Source organism: Fringilla coelebs (genome assembly GCF_963513975.1).
Source record: "Fringilla coelebs genome assembly, chromosome: 16".
Classification (NCBI taxonomy): Eukaryota; Metazoa; Chordata; class Aves; order Passeriformes; family Fringillidae; genus Fringilla; species Fringilla coelebs.
The window spans coordinates 10,216,315-10,231,883 of record NC_140042.1 but is presented as its reverse complement, the minus strand read 5'-3'; the positions used below and the strand labels follow the sequence as shown (position 1 = coordinate 10,231,883).

The window sequence follows — 15,569 nt, the reverse complement described above, 5'->3', positions numbered from 1 at the left end:
ATCTGTGTACGTTATCCATCATTCAATTGTGACTCTTCTGGTTTGGTTTTTTGCAGCTTGTACAATAACAACATTTGTGATTTTGGAGCAGAAAATCTGGCAAAGGTTCTTCCTGCAATGACATCTTTAAGAGTGCTAGAGTGAGTATGAAATCTTTGAGGTGGCCCAGGAAAGCTTATTTCATTGGAGACTGAAAATACAAATATTCCATGTTTGGTTTTGGAGGAGACAGAAACTGAGGAAGATTTTGGGAAAATTTCACAGGGGAAATGTGCTTCTGCAGAGTCCAGATAGTCAGTGATTAGAAAGGATTAAGGAACAGTTTGCCATAAACCCAGAAATATTGGTGTTAAGGTGGGAGAACAGGCTCATGGGGGAGCTGGAGAATGACCTCAGGAACATGGAAAAAGGAATCCCTCAGATGAATTAACATAATGAAGTTCCCATTCAACCTTCTGAGAATATTATTACAGGTTTTTTTGAACTGACAGTCTATTTTGGGTTTTTTCCTTTTTCTTCCTTATCCCATCTGCAGATTAACCTATATAGTATTTTTTACTTTGAATAAAATGTTTGATTACACCACTTGATTTGGATTAACAAAGTTGTTTTTATTCCTCAGTGTTCAGTATAACAAAATAACTGGTGTTGGAGCCCAGCAGCTGACTGACAGCCTACGAAAATGTCCCCATATGAAGAACCTGGTGTAAGTCTCTCGACAGGCTGTTTGCTGTAACTTCATCCTGTAAAACTGGGTTAGCAATCATGCTAAAGCTGCCTTCTGTATTTGTCAGATTTAAAAGAGGCACAAACAAAGATATCAGCTAAATACAAAAGCAGAGATGTTAAAAAATGTTCTCTCTGGTTTCAGCTGCATTAATTCCAGTGGTCCCATTCAACTGAGCTTGTCTTGACTGAAACAGTTTCCACTGAGACTCCCTTTGTTAATTTTCTACCCTCCCAGAGAACCAGACCTACTCTGTGCTGCACCACCTGTGTCTGAGGGATAAACAATGAGCAGCCATCATTAGAGGTTAAATAGACTGAAACTACCAGTACACATTCAGAGGAAGGGGGTTTGATGGAAGTTACAGAGACAGGAGTGCAGTTGTGTCCTGTAACCAGAGTCAACAAGATTATGGAGTACTGAAGTGCTTTTTTCTAAGTCAAAATGCATTTTCCTTTGCTCCATAGCTTACATTCTTTCATAGCATGATAGTTAAAAGGAAGGACAACTGAAAAAAAATTAAAGAAACACAACCCAACAGCAACAACAACCAGAAAAAGGCACAAACACATCAAGCACACCAAACACCATCAAGCACTTCTTAAAATCTCTTTCCTTTCTGAACTTGCCCTTACAGGATGTGGAATCCCACCATTCCCTACGGAGTTCTTGAACACCTTCACCAGCTGGACTCCAGGATCAGTGTGTAGATTGAGAGGATTCCATAAAGGTAAGAAACCTTGGCTCCCTGGGACAACCAGGTTTGTTTCTGTGGGAGCTGATTCCAAGCTCACTGGCAGCAGGCACAGTAACAGCATCCGTGTGTCCATGGGCAAGTTTGGAGGTAGTGCCCTAGAGTGGCACAGATCAGTGTCACATCAGGCCCCCTTTCCCTGCACTCACCTTGCACTCCCCTCCTCCCTGGACCTGCACTAGCAGACTGCAAGTGCTTTATTAAGAAAAATGGACCTCTAGAACTTCCAGTCCAGCCCAGTTCAGTGACTGGCAGCTGCCCTGCTTACCTTCTCATTTTTGTTAGGGAAAACTAAAGCTCTGTGTACTTCTCATGTTTAATAGATGAGTTCTGTACTCCTCAGAACTTGTTTTGTGTTGATTTTTAGTAAGTCCTTTCACTTTTCCTTTGTTGAATACAAATCCTCAACAGCTGCTTGTCTGACTGTGCAGCTGTACCTGTACTGTACTCAGAGCAAAACACTCCCTCCTACCTTCCTTGTTCCCAGTGTCATTGTGTGGTTTAGCCACTGGCAGCCACTTTTACTTCATTGCCTGCACAGTTTCAAGGATCCCTGAAGTAATTACATTGTGAAGATTTAATAAGTTTGTCAATGACTACCAGGATCTGATGCCTTGTTGGTCCTGGACTGAAGGAGCTGCAGCCAGCATGGGATGTTGGGGAGTTTGTGTAGGATTTCTGTTCCCAGTTTTCTGCCATCTGCTTCCTCTTGCTCTTAAGAAAATATATTATGCATGTTGCATCAGTTACATGATCCTAGTGAAGAATGAGATGCCAGAGTAAAGCCAGATATCAGATGTGCTCCAGCTTTCTTTAGATGGCCAGGAAACAAATTACAGTATGATCACCAGCTGCATGAGCCATGCTTTGAATGGGCCTGGCCACGGGCTGGCTGCATGGATCACACAGTGAGCCAAGCTTGGGCATGACTCCTGCTCTCAGTGCAGCAATCTCCAGATGCAGACTGGGCTGTTTGTATGCCACTGACCTGGCTACAGTTGTGGAAGGTTCAGGTGCCACAGCAGCTTCACAGACCAGCTTTTTATAGCAGCAGTGAAAAATTGTGGTGCTCCTTACTAGCCTACAGTCAACTAAATCTTTGTCCTGTTGAACAACCCTTCCTTCCTGAGAAAGGAGACACTAGGGATATGATCACTGTGGGGAAACCTGCATTAGCTCTGAGGATAAATAGCAGCAGGAGCTCTGGATCCTCTCTCCCAACCTTGAACCATTCAGCATCCACCAGCCACTCTTGTCTGTTACAGAGCTCATTAAATCTATGATTTTTGTAATCTTAATGAAGGTTAATCTGGTGGGTGTACATCTAATATTCTGTTTTCATTATTTCACAGGTGTTATAAAGAAGAGGGGAGAGTGTCCTCTGTGCTCTCCTGTCTTCTTGCTGCTTTATGAATCGGTGTTCTCATGTTTGTTGCAAAAAAATCACATTTCAGTTTCTAAGCAATGCTTAAATTGGGTGAATTATAGAGTTTTAAAATGCTATTCAAAGACCCAACTATATTTCTACTTAAGTGGTAAAAGTTAACCAACATCAAAGATTAAAAGAGCACCTGGATACTGTGACCACCATTAAAGGAGACCAGGAACCACAAGGATATTGTGAGTATAAAATTCCAAGTCATCGAAGAGCAAACTAAAAGCTGCTTAACCTGCAACATCTGAAGCACTGACAGATCAAATCTGATTGTTTATTTCATGGTACCAGTGGTAACTGCCATCAAATTTGGTCTGATGATTTTGGACTTCCAAAGCTCAGTGTTACAGATTTCACCTGAGTGTATGGACTGATTGGAAGCACTAGGGTGAGAAGGTGAGGAGCATAAAAAAAGAGTCATCAGCCCTAGAAAATGTTCTGATAAGATTATCCACACGATTCTAGAAGTTGCTCTTTTCTTCATAATAATCAGTGAATCTAGAAGTTGCTCTTTTCTTCACTAATAATCAGGGCTGCCTTAAGGGATAGAAACATATCTTCTATGACTTGTTACAGAATTCTTCAAAAAGATTGGGGAAAAAAAAAAGAGGTAATGAGAAGAAAGGAATTGAAAGTGAAAAACTATGAAGAATTCTTCTAACATTATTGCAGAAATCCAGATATATAAAAATAGCTAGTTTATTGCACACAAATCCTCAATCTTTGAAGGTTTTTACTTTGTCTCAAATGAGAACTCTGAATTCATATACCTGGACTGGTATTTAATTTCTTAAATGCAGCTGGCAGCATAAATGTTTACAAGCACCAGTTTTATACTTGACAGTGATATCACTACTGTGTGTGGTCTATGTGGCCTTCTGGTTCAGAGTTATGAATAACCAGGCAATCAGACAAAAGCACATCTCAAAGCACTATCATGTCTATGCTGCTGGTCTCAGTCATATGTATCCCAAATATTCATCCTGCTTACTGCAACAGCAAACCATTTGTCTCTTTTATTCTTTTATTTCTGCTCTGTAAACATGAAGAGAACTTAAAATTGTGCAGAAGCTATTGTCAGGTCAGGAGCACCATTCTGGCTTCCCATCCAGATACAGACTGAGACAGAAAAACAAAAAGGGATGGAAAAAGCTAGGAATGCTCAAAATGCTACAAATTGGGAAGTCTTTACTTCACAGTTAGCTCAGGGTTAGTTCAACAACCTCTTTGAAATCTCTTCTGCTAGGAAGCCCTGACAATACTAACCCAAGGGTCTGTGCAAACTAGAATCTCTCAACTAACCTCTCAAATACTCTGTTTCGTGGTCTTTAAAAATCCACAGATTTAAACAGTTCAAAATCACAACACTTATTTTTCTTTCCAGCAAGTTCTACTCCTCTGCTTCAGTTTCAGTGCCTGCAGAATCTTGACAGCAGGGATGTGGACAAATTAAAGAGAGTGGACAAATTAAAGAAAGAAGGGAGAAAGGAAGGTCTGTTTGTTGTTTCTGAGAGCAGGGAATCAGACATAATGTGTAAAGGAACAGAGAGCAAGGAGGAAAAACTCTGTGGAGAATATGATTGTAATTAGAATGTGGTATTTTTCTTAACTATCTGCATGGTTCTTCTCTGTAGCCAAACTCTAGCCAGAGCCACGGATAAAAATCTTATTTATCCTCTCCTCTTGGAGCTGCTTGAATGGGAGGTAGTTTGAGCCAAATGTGGTGTGATAGTCCCATCAGCCTGTGGCACTCCAGCCATGCACATCCGTGGTGAGCCCTTGTCTTGACCTCTCTTAGCTAAGCTTTGGATGACAAATGCCCCTTTAGGGATATATTCTGCAGCTGCACTTTACCATGACTGAGTCTGAGAATGTGCTAAATATTCCACAGGCAGCTGAATGTTACAGGATGCTGTCTGGACTGCTAAAATCATGTTGGGTGTACTGCTGTTCTCTGAGTTAGTGGGAATGTATGTTTATAATGTACAGATTGTAAATTTTGATACAGTGTTTTGGTTGTCTTTACACATCTTTTTTTAAAGTATTAATAAAAGGAAGTATTCTGTTTAACAGTACCTTCTAGTACCGTTGAAATTTTGATTTTTCTCTTGGAAACACTATCAAACCACACAGCAACTGCTGGCTTCTGCCACAGTAACAGGTTTGGAGCTTTGTATTGCAGGCTAATGGAAAGCACTGTGTGTGAGGGAGACAGAATGGACAGAACAGTTCAGTGGGATGGAAATGGAGAAATAATTCTTTCTTAACAGGAACAAGTTCTTGCAATTCCAACTGACAGACTGTAAGTTCAGGATTAGGAGATACAAATGTGCTGACTGAGGCCACCTGCTAATAAAAGCAAAAAGGGGTTTTCATCCTTTCTCAATCTTTGCAGTTAAAAGTTCTAAACTTAATCTGGGTTGAAAGTGTGGATATTCTTATGGCACCAAGCTCCTCCAAAATGTTTTTGTCCAATGACTGCCTTGTGTATAGAAACTGAATACACTGGCTACCCTCTAAGAAGCTGCTGTGATCAAATCTCTACTCTAAAAAAATCTTTTAGGATGAGAAAAATGCTGCTCTCTTTATGTCCATCTCTTTTTGCTGTCAAAGAAGCCTTGCTAAAATGCCAAGGATTGTGTTACCATGGTAGTCAGAGCCTGTAACACTCACTCCATCCTTTAAATGCATGAAGCTGAGCTGTTCTGAGAAATCAGGAATCTTGGTCTAAGATTCAGAATCTCCAAAGTGAAATTTGTATTGTTTTATTGTGCACTGTGTGGCACAAACCCACTGTAGAGAATTTATTACAAACTCCTACGTACTGCAGTAAGTACCAATAGTGACAGACTGAACCATCTTCTTAAAAAGGCATATGTGGGACCCTGAAAAACTGGTGAAGCCATTTCTATGAACACTATGAATTAATAATTATAGAGACAGAAGGAATGCCCCCTGCAGTAGCAAAATTCAGCCTTTACTGTGTTACTACCAAATGGGCTTCACAAGTTTGTAAACTTGGTTATTCTTTCTATAGGTACCTAAATGGGGACTTGTCTTCCCTAAATGTATCTTTATGTGTTAGAATATTGTGCCCTAAGTGACTTTATTTCTGAATTGCTGTCCAGGGACTGTGTGGAACAAAACACTTGTCAGTGTTTAAAGGTCCTGAACTGCACCTGATGAAACCTGTCTTGGAGAAATGCTATTTGGTTTGGTGTCAGTGTTTCCCCTCCTGCAGGAACAGCTGAAAATTGCATTTGGAGCACAGAATTTTGGGAACTGGGAGCTAATTTCTACTGCCTACAAGCTAAAATGTGCTATTTGAATGCAACACACTGGGAGTATCAGGATACACAAGTTTGTCATTGTTTCATGGGGGATCTAAGCCATCACCCTCTTGTTTCCTCCTGGTGGCTGAAAAGAGACTCCTGACTCCATCTGTCTGCAGCAGGGAGCCCATGCTGGGAGCAGATGGCAGACACAGACTGCAGAGGATCATGCAGAGAGTGTCAGCAGAATTGTTTTCAATTCTGCTTTATCCAAAATGTTCTTGATACATCAACTTGGTTTAAAAATTGCAGAGTTACAAAAATCTGACTTTTCTAAAAAGCATAATGACAATAAAACAAAAGCAATCTAATGGCTGCCCTAATAATATGTGGGGTACCCCCCCCTTCCCCACACACAGTGATGTTTCAGTTCAGGTCTGATTTTTTAAGTAGCTGTTCGTGAGAAGGATTTCCTACCTGCTGGCCATCTCAGCAATCTGGAACTACTTGCAGGTACCTGCAGGAAAACCGGAAATTCCTTGAAAGCATATTTCCATTATTTTCTTTTCAAACTGAAGAAGAACAACTCCAACACAACTGCTTAATTTTTCATGGAAAAGGTCAGTCTTTATTGTATTGCTTTCACATCTGTACATAGGAACGTGAGCTTAAACAATCTGCAAAGTATCCTGTGTTAAATAATGAATCCACCTGACTTATATAAAATTCACTCTCTGATCTATTTCAAAACTCTCTTTTTAAATAAAATATTTTACTAGCACAGTTCTTGCCATTATACTCCCTGAACAGAACCTCCTTCAGTCACTCCTGCATATTATCCCCTGAGAAAGCACTGCTTTTGAACTACTGGCTGGTAGAATTTTCAACATGTGATTGTAAAACTGGCTTAAGCTATATGTAGAGTGTGTCCATTTGGGTGACATGGTATTCATTCAAAAGTTTATCAAATCCAGGTAACATCTCGATTTTCTGTTACAATGGAACATAGTTTATCTTTTTTCTTCATATAGTCCATCCCAGAATTACCTATGGAAGCCCAGTATGGTGCATTAATCACTGCAGTAAGTGCACACACAAGAGGCAAAGACCGTGAAGAGAAGTCACAACTGACAAGGTCTGATGACAACTCTTCTTCTTCTCTTGTCCTTATTTTCATCTCTACATTTCAGAGTACAGTTTCTTTCCAGGACTTGATCCGTTGGCCTGGCCATAATCCATTTCAGGTGTTTAATGAATCTGTTTAAAAGAAAGCACATAAATACAGAGCAACCCTTCATACCTAAAATGAATAGAAAATTCACTGAGTATGTGACATACAGCACAATGTTGTTCACTTATTAGGAAACAAAAATTTAAATCAAACCCTTTTGTGACTATGGGTAATAATTCTTTGAGAAGTAAAGACCTGCACAAACCTTTTGGAAAAATCAATGTCACAGTTTCTGTTAATGTCAGAGCACACCAGTCCTTAGAAATTTTAACAGAGCCATGAAGATACCAGTGTGAGGAGTGTGAGAGTAGGCTGCATCACACCAGTTACTAGGGGATGTTCTTTAGAGTAAAAACAGCTGTGGCATACAGTGGGGTAACCTATTTATCCAGATTTGAGATCATTAGACCTACTAATTAAAACTGATGTTTGAACTGGCTACATTATCTTGACTAGATACTGTTCATTAGAGTGTTTTTATTGTCTGGATCATCATGTTAATTAAGTATTGCCTACATTTGATGTAGTCTCTGATTTTGATCACTTTCTCTTCTACTTCAGAATTGCATTGTTCCAACTATTTTGGATCCACTGGTAAGTAGTTACAGAGCTAAAGAACATTTTGGGGTAACTTCTTGGTCTTACTGCCAAGAATAAATTACTGTTGTATTGCTTTATCCCAGTTTATCTAATTTGCCTTAACTGACTCAAAGTATCCCACTGCTATTAGGAGGTGATTGTTTACAATCATCAGGGGTAAATACAAGGCTGAGAAGATTCCTTTAAGTAGAACCAGAGCTGTAGATTACAAAGGTGCTGGGCACTAGTGACAGCATTCATCTGGTCTTGTGATTTTATAGAAAGGATAATTAGTGTAGTGCAGAATGGTGCAGCTCTGAGAGGGGACTGGGCATGAGTCTGTCCTGAGGAGGAGTTGAGGTACAGAAGACCACAAGCAGGTCCCCTGGCTGCCTGCAGCTCAGGACATCCCAGTGTTGTGTGCAGCAAGTCTCTGAGTGGACAGCTCCTCTCTCCTTCCCCTTTCTGGGCCTGAATGAAGAATGAAATCTGATGTCACACATTCTGCATGAGCTTGCACAGACACAGCAACACTGTCATTAACACAGGTGTTAGAAGAGGCCAAAAGCAAACAGGTTGACACAGGACTAGGGGAAAGGTTCTTTTATGGATTGAAAGCAGATTAAAAGATTGGAAGCAAAGAATAAAACTTGGTAGGAAAGAACTCAGTAGCAGAGAATACCAGGGACCAATTTTTATTCATCACCATTACTGACTCAAAGAAGAGAATGAATAGAGAAATCTTGCAGACTGCAGAAAATAAGCTCTTTCAAGTATTCAGATCATGTACGGATATGAAGGAAATCCAGAGCGATTTCATAACACAAAATGGGAAAAGGGTGGTGGGTTTGGAAAACACTTACTAAAGGGCTGGGCAGCAATGTGCCATCCAACATCCTGCATTCTGCCTTGGAAAGAACAAAGAGAAGCCTGCAGATTTTGGTCAGGGACATGAGCTCTCCCAGAGGTGGAACACAGGGCTGTGAGATCGTGGTCTGACTCATCACAACACTTCCCATGTTCCTGTGTGCCACTTACTGCAGATACTAGGTCAGAAACAAGAAGCACTTTTGTGTCCAGAGAGGCATTTCTGTCAAATGTCTGTCAGCAGAACACACTGCTCAAAATCCTTTCTCTCAAAATGAGGACATGAAAAGGGGGAACAGCAGCTCTACCAGGTTACTCATTTCATGTTTATCTGATTGCTTTCCAAGCGGAACTAAAAACTGATCTAGAGCAGACAGTTCAGTCTGGTTGTTAGTATTCTGCACTGTAGATCAGATTCTAGGCTGACTTAAAATAGCACAGCCAAATGTATAGGGCCTCCAAAGCAAAGGATAAAGCTGTCTAATGGTAGTTCCAAACACTGCTGTAGGGCTGCTAGTCCAAGACTGTAATTTGTTGTGGCAGATATTAAATGGGGTGTAAATTATACAATTGGCCAGGATATTCAATCCTGCCTTTATAATTTTCAGATTAGAAATCTGTCCCTCAAATTTCATGAGAACCTATTTTTAACAGAAAACTTCAAAAATTTCAGAAAACTGGAAAATGAAGAGGTAGAAAATATTTGAAAATATTTTTTAAATCTCAGAACTAGAACTTTCAATAGCCTAGAACATACCTGCAAGCACTGAACAGTTTGGCTGTAGGATGACTAGCATTAACAGCTCAGTCACAATATCTTTGTTAATTCTTCCTTTGAAGTTACTGTTCCTCACAATGCAGGCTGGAGCAAAGGACACATGGTGTGACTCTGTTTTACATCCTGACACTGTCTGCTTTCTGTTTCCTCATGTTCTGCAGCAGTGTTTCAGCTCTTATGGCCTATTTAGGCTCTACAGCCTGAGCAATCCTTGGGTCTTTCTTTCTGGCTCTGCAAAAGAGTATTTAGCCTTATGTCTGTGAACTGACCTGGAGCTTCCCCAGCAATCCATCATTCAGTGCACATCATCATTTTCCATTATACCATTATTTCCCATACATGGCTCCTATTTGTCTTTGCCCTTTTCATCACATATATTAGACACATGCTTGTGTCTTCAGAGAGCATAATTCAAACTATTCAGCTATTTTTTTTTCCTAATCTGAAGCCAAAGTAATAAAATTCAACTGTGAAAAGAAAGACAGTTTCCCTGAGCAACTGGAAAGATTTAGCAACTTGTGCATATTTAATCCTTTGGGATAGTTGTTCTCCTTATAAGCTAGGATCATTATGAGGGGCAAATGCAAAGACTTAGAGACTAAATGTCTCTAAACAAATTATTCTTTTCTTCTATTTTAGGATTTATAGTTATTAGTTGAACTATAGTGTCACTTTGTCCCTCCTCGAGAGGAAGCAAACGTGAAGAATTAAATTGGATTTGTTTCTTAATTCCTTTGACAGCTTAAAAGTAGTAATTATCTATTGCCACCTTTTGAAGCAAGTTTATAACAGAAAGCTTGATTTTTATAGGAAAGAACCACAGACTGTTTAAAAATTGTTCTTTAAAGTTACTTGGGGCCAAGGCTTTAACACATGCAATACTCAGGCCTAAATTATGTCTATCAAAAATTGAACATCTCTCTAATTTCTGTGCCTCATTTTGATTCCCATTATTAACAGCACCATTTGGAAATGAAAAATCTGCTTACTCTCTTGACATTATATAAATAAATGCATTTGGTAGAAAATCATTTAGAACTGTCCATGGCTGTGGTTAATGAGTCTGTATGGACAGCTGAACAATTAACCTTGATTTTGTCTTCCTTCCATCTAGAATGGGATTCCTGTTAAGTACACATTTCTTTAAAGCAGAGCTGTCAGGTGAATTTGAACACTGGACTTCTATTAATTTTAGTAACAGTTAAAATTCAAAACATGGTTCTAAAAATCAGAGCAATTGCTCTTAATCCTGTTGCTACTGTAACTCATAAAACAGCCAACTGAGCTGTATCATGGATTCAACAAATCACCTTGGCAATCTCTACCAAAAGGGGAAAAATAGTGAAAAATGGCAAGGTAAATTAAGTAACAAACCACTCTGCTCAGTATTTTTAATATTTAAAGTCTGAAAAGAAAGAAGTCAGGAAGTAGATTCTGATACATTTAAATGTATCCTGATAGTGCTAGTGACATCATTCTTCTGATCTGTCCTTTGCAGGACATCTCTGCTTCAGAGCACAGGCACAGGGGGTGGCTGTCTCATACACACTGAGCCTGCAGTTCTAATTGGCACTATATTGATGAGCTGGAGAGTTAAGCTATGTTGGGGTTTTTTTGATTCAGAATTTAGATGCTGGCATTCACTGGAAGTGCTGAGTCACAGGTTTTTGAGTGCTGCTTTCTGCTTACTGAAGATATTCATCATAATTCATCTTATGAAAAAATATAGGTAAACCCTGTACTGCAAGATTACATAAATTCAGTCTTCTTATTCAGTCTGTTTTCATTATTGATTACTTTTGCCCATTTTCTTTCTGATGAGTCACATCTGATTTTATGAAAGTATGAGAATAGTCATATGACCTTATTCCAGGGGCTTCAAATATATAGTAAATGACCTGGCACACTCACAAAAAAACAGTAGATGACACAAACAAGCTCAATTCTGTTCAGTTTACACAAATTAATTTCTTCATTGGAATAGGCCAGGAAACATTTTTCAGCTTACTTATCTGTCTGTCTTCAATCTCTGCCACCAATTTTGCTCAGTAACTTCAACATCATTTTGCTTCTATTGAGTTTATTCAAGTGAGGGGTTTGCTGCCAGAGAGCACAGAGCTGTTCTGATCCATGTGTTCTTTTATTTTTACATCTAAATGAGCCTTTCCTCATCCTGCAGAAGGGCCTCCTGGGATTTGCCCCCTCTGTGTTCCTGTCACACGTCACTCACGCAGGGTGCGAGGCTCTCCCAGGCACAGAGGACGCTGCAAGGTTTCAGCTCAGGATAATCACAGCTCTCTGGTTGTTCTCAGAAATCACTGGTGAGTCACATGAAGAACCTGCTCTTTAATACAAAGAGTAGGCCTACATATTCTTCATCACTGCTGGCAAAAGACCCATTCTTCCTGCAGTGTCTTGTGAATCCTCAGCACTTCTGGGTGCAAGGGAACAGGGCAGGTGGGAAACCTTCCCAGGCCAGGAGGGCAGGGGTTAACACTCACACAGAACTCGGGTCACTGCAGGCAAGGCACCACAAGAATCCAAATCTTCCCTTTCAGGGCCTTAGTTATGCTCCCAAAGGAGAAAACACAGCTCCAAATTAGGGCCCTCTTCTGCCTGCTTTGCTGCTACAGAACTGGAGGAGGAATGGCACAGAACAGTGAAGAAACCTGTAAGAGGATATGAACTCAAATCCCTCACCATGGTGGTAACACTGTGTCTTTGCCTGGTAGCTAAACAATTATGCAATTTGTGGCCTGGTTGCTATGTCTGTAAGTATAATTAAATATATAAATAGATGAAATACAGTACATTTTTTGTTGCCAAAGAATTGATCAAACTTTTGGGATTTGTGATTTGATTCTCAGTGGAAACCACCCTGGTGGTCCATCTACCTTGACAGCTTCCAAATGAAAGATCAAGGCTGGAGCTGGTACTTGTGCAGAACTTCATGAGCTCTTAGTGAGTAAAAACGGAGCCTTACTTCTGAGTTTTGAGAGAACCTTTGCATTTTGGTTTCTGCATATGGAGGGTTTTATAGTTAGAATATCAAGTTTCCAGAGCTGCTTATCTTATTAATAAGAAAGGAAATTTTAAGAAGCCAAATAATCTACACTGAACTGAATGTGATATATGAAATGATATTGGTATAGTAGGAAATTTTTTTTTTCCCACTGAGGAAAATTGTGTCTGATGCTGTCCTTAGGTCTTCCTGAAAACTAGACACAACTCACCAAGACAAATCCTAGACAGAAAAAAATAGTGATTTAAAAAAAGTATGCTTAATCCCTCTACTAAATAGCATTGGAGCACTAAGATTTGGAGTTTAGGAAAATGTATTTTGGGGAAGAAAATGGATACAGTTTTTAGCACCAAAGATTTTGCTTGAGTTACCATTAATTTTGAGGAATTTCTTTCCTGGAATACGGAGCGTGTGTATTATTTGTCTAGCTGAAGAAGGAAACAACCACAAAAGTAGTCAATGGTGTTTTGTGGGGAGGATTGGTCTGCTCCACACTTTCTATTCTAGCAGAAGTCATTCTCATCCAGTTGCTTGGGATGGACCACCAAATGTTGGCATAGACATTTCCATTTGCAGTGACTATATGCAGTGAGACTTCTTCAGTAGAAACAAAATCTGTTCACTCCCTCGTTAGGCTCCCACATGCCTTTGGCCAAGCCTTGTTCAGCTGTTTTTGTGCAATCAATGTTACTCCAACACCAAAAATGTCCAATTTTTCCTTCTAAATTACTGACCAAAATCAGCTAATATTGCTTTAAACAGAATCTGACTAGAAATATTCAGGAGATAATTTTAACCTATATGAAGGACAGAACTACAGGAAAGGTTTGTTTGGGTTTGTTAGAAGACTGGTTAAAATAGTTTGATATTAACTGGTATTTGTGAAGTGTGGTCACTGAGTTTATACGTGTAACCTTATAACTGAATTTCCTATTACCATAATTTCAAACAGAAAAATAAAGATATCCTGAACTGGTTTTCAGATTTACAGACAATATTTTGCTAAAAAAATCTGCTGGCAGATTTGCTAACACATTTTAATTTAAACTGTGAATGTTTTCATTAACATACATTTGGCACAGAAAGTCCTAGCTAGAAATAGTGATTTTTCTTCCCAAATGCATTTCAGTGTTTTAAAATGCTAAATCCTTACATTTCCAGAGTTTTAGAATCACTCAAAACTCCAAAAAGAAAAAAAAACGGATCAAGCAAAACCCTCGTGCTACAATTAAAATGGTGAGCTGGATAGTTTGTCATTATCCAAGAGAGTGGTTTTAAAGGGCAGCAAATTAAGATGTATTTCTGCCTCGAGGAAGGTCTCTGAATTGTAATCAATGTTAACCGGGATGCTCGTTTCGATTCACGGCTGCTTTCAGCACCGGATCAGCAAAGTTGCTGCCCGGCTGTACAGGCAGCCCCCCATGCACAGCTGCAGTGGCTCGGAGGATGAGTCCCGCGGGAGAGGGTCGCTATCCCAGCTGGCGCCCGGGCGCTGCCGGGGGCGGCCCCGGCGCTTTGCCCGCAGCGCTCGCCAGGGCCGGGAGCTGCGGCGGAGCGTGTCCCCGGCGCTGTGCCCGGCCGGACAGTAAGGAATTACTTACTTCTCTGGAGAACCCTCTGCGTCTCCGCGGGCCTGCCCGGCGGCAGCGGGTCCCGGCTGCCCCTCTGGCCCCTGCACCGGCGGGGCGGGTGCCATTTGGAGGGGAAGATGTTGCGCAGAAGGAGCCGCGACGGGGTCGCACCCCGGGGCCCCGGCCGTCCCCGAGCTGCGGCCATGCGGGCACGTCGGGCCCCTGCCCCGGGCCAGGCGGCGGCAGAGCTCAGTCGCTTTGGAACGCCCTGGGGCGTCACTCCAAGTACCCGTCAAAGACATCCAGCTCGCTGTCCGTCTCGTAGAGCACGGAGCCAGGGTCGGAAAGCATCCCTAGATCCACCAGAGCCTGGTCCATATCCTCGGGCAGGAAAACGATGCCCACATTGAGGACGATGTACTCCATCAGGAAGGCATAGTACAGGATCAGCACATTGACAAAGAACAAGCCCACGTAAAACATATAGGGAAGTACCAGCAGTGCATGGAAGGCCCAGGACTCCACCGAATCCAGACGTGCGGAGACCGCGGCGGTCATGCAGCCGTGGGGGCTGCGGGGGCAGCGGGCACCGACCGGCCCGGCCGGCGCGGGGGGGCGGACGGCAGCGGAGCTGGGAGCGGGGCAGGACTGTACGCCGCAGCCCCGGTGGCAGCAAAGGGCAGAATCTCTGAGGAGCCGGATCCGGACTCCGGGAAGAGGCGAGCCCCGTAGGGGCGTGGAGCGGCCGGCTCGGTCCCTTCAGTCCCCGGAGAAAGAGGTGCCCGGCGGCCGGGCGAGGGGCCAGCGCGGGTTCAGCGGCGCTGCCGCAGCCCCGCCGCTGGCAGGAGGCTGCTCAGCGGCATCTCCAGCCCGGCTACTGCAGTCCCGCCGCCGCTCCCTCCTCCTCCTCCTCCTGCCGCCCGCAAACTTTGCGGAAGGAGCCCGCAGGCGCGTTGGGAGCTCGGCTCGGAGCACCTGCCAGCAAGCCCGGCCTGCGCGGCAGGACCGTGCTGCCCGCCCGCCCCTCGCTCCCCGCCCCGCGCCTGCCCCGCCGCCCGCCGCCGTTGTTTACCAGCCCCGCGCTAGCAGGGGCGGCCGTGACGGGTGCCGGCGCCTCCGCCGCGTTGCCGGCACTGGGGTCCCGCTGCGGCTCACGGGGGCTGCAGGGAACAGGGGCCGCTTGCGCGACCCTCGGCTGCGCGCTCCTGCCTGCCGAGCTCTGCGGAGCGGGGCAGCGCGGGCAGGCTTGGGCAGTGCCTTCGCCCCTGGAAGTTGTTTCACGACCTCTGCTGTGACCGAGGCCCTCCTAGAGCAGCACTGCGGGCCCGGCCCC

The 15,569-nt window shown here is 42.7% G+C and overlaps 2 protein-coding genes across 2 annotated transcripts in view; one reads left to right on the top strand and one right to left on the bottom strand.

Annotated features, from left to right (window-relative positions):
- The window catches only part of CIITA (class II major histocompatibility complex transactivator), a gene marked incomplete at both ends in the record, with an annotated part of 29,477 nt that extends 28,040 nt beyond the window's left edge, over window positions 1–1,437 (top strand). Inside the window, 3 exon segments of the mRNA XM_084216593.1 lie at window positions 57–140; window positions 623–706; window positions 1,365–1,437. Of these exon segments, the coding sequence (XP_084072719.1) occupies window positions 57–140; window positions 623–706; window positions 1,365–1,437 (241 nt within the window).
- Window positions 1,438–6,807: 5,370 nt separating this feature from the next.
- On the bottom strand, window positions 6,808–15,238 carry DEXI (Dexi homolog). The gene is made up of 2 exons (XM_084216218.1): window positions 14,267–15,238; window positions 6,808–7,445 (listed from the first exon to the last, which is right to left on the bottom strand). Exon 1 carries the CDS (start codon window positions 14,792–14,794, stop codon window positions 14,513–14,515), a length of 282 nt encoding a protein of 93 aa, XP_084072344.1. The 5' UTR covers window positions 14,795–15,238; the 3' UTR covers window positions 6,808–7,445; window positions 14,267–14,512.
- Between the last annotated feature and the right edge of the window lie 331 nt (window positions 15,239–15,569).

Excerpts from the sequence above, each read along its gene's own strand:
- DEXI (XM_084216218.1), bottom strand. The coding sequence starts at position 14,794 with ATGACCGCCGCGGTCTCCGCACGTCTGGATTCGGTGGAGTCCTGGGCC.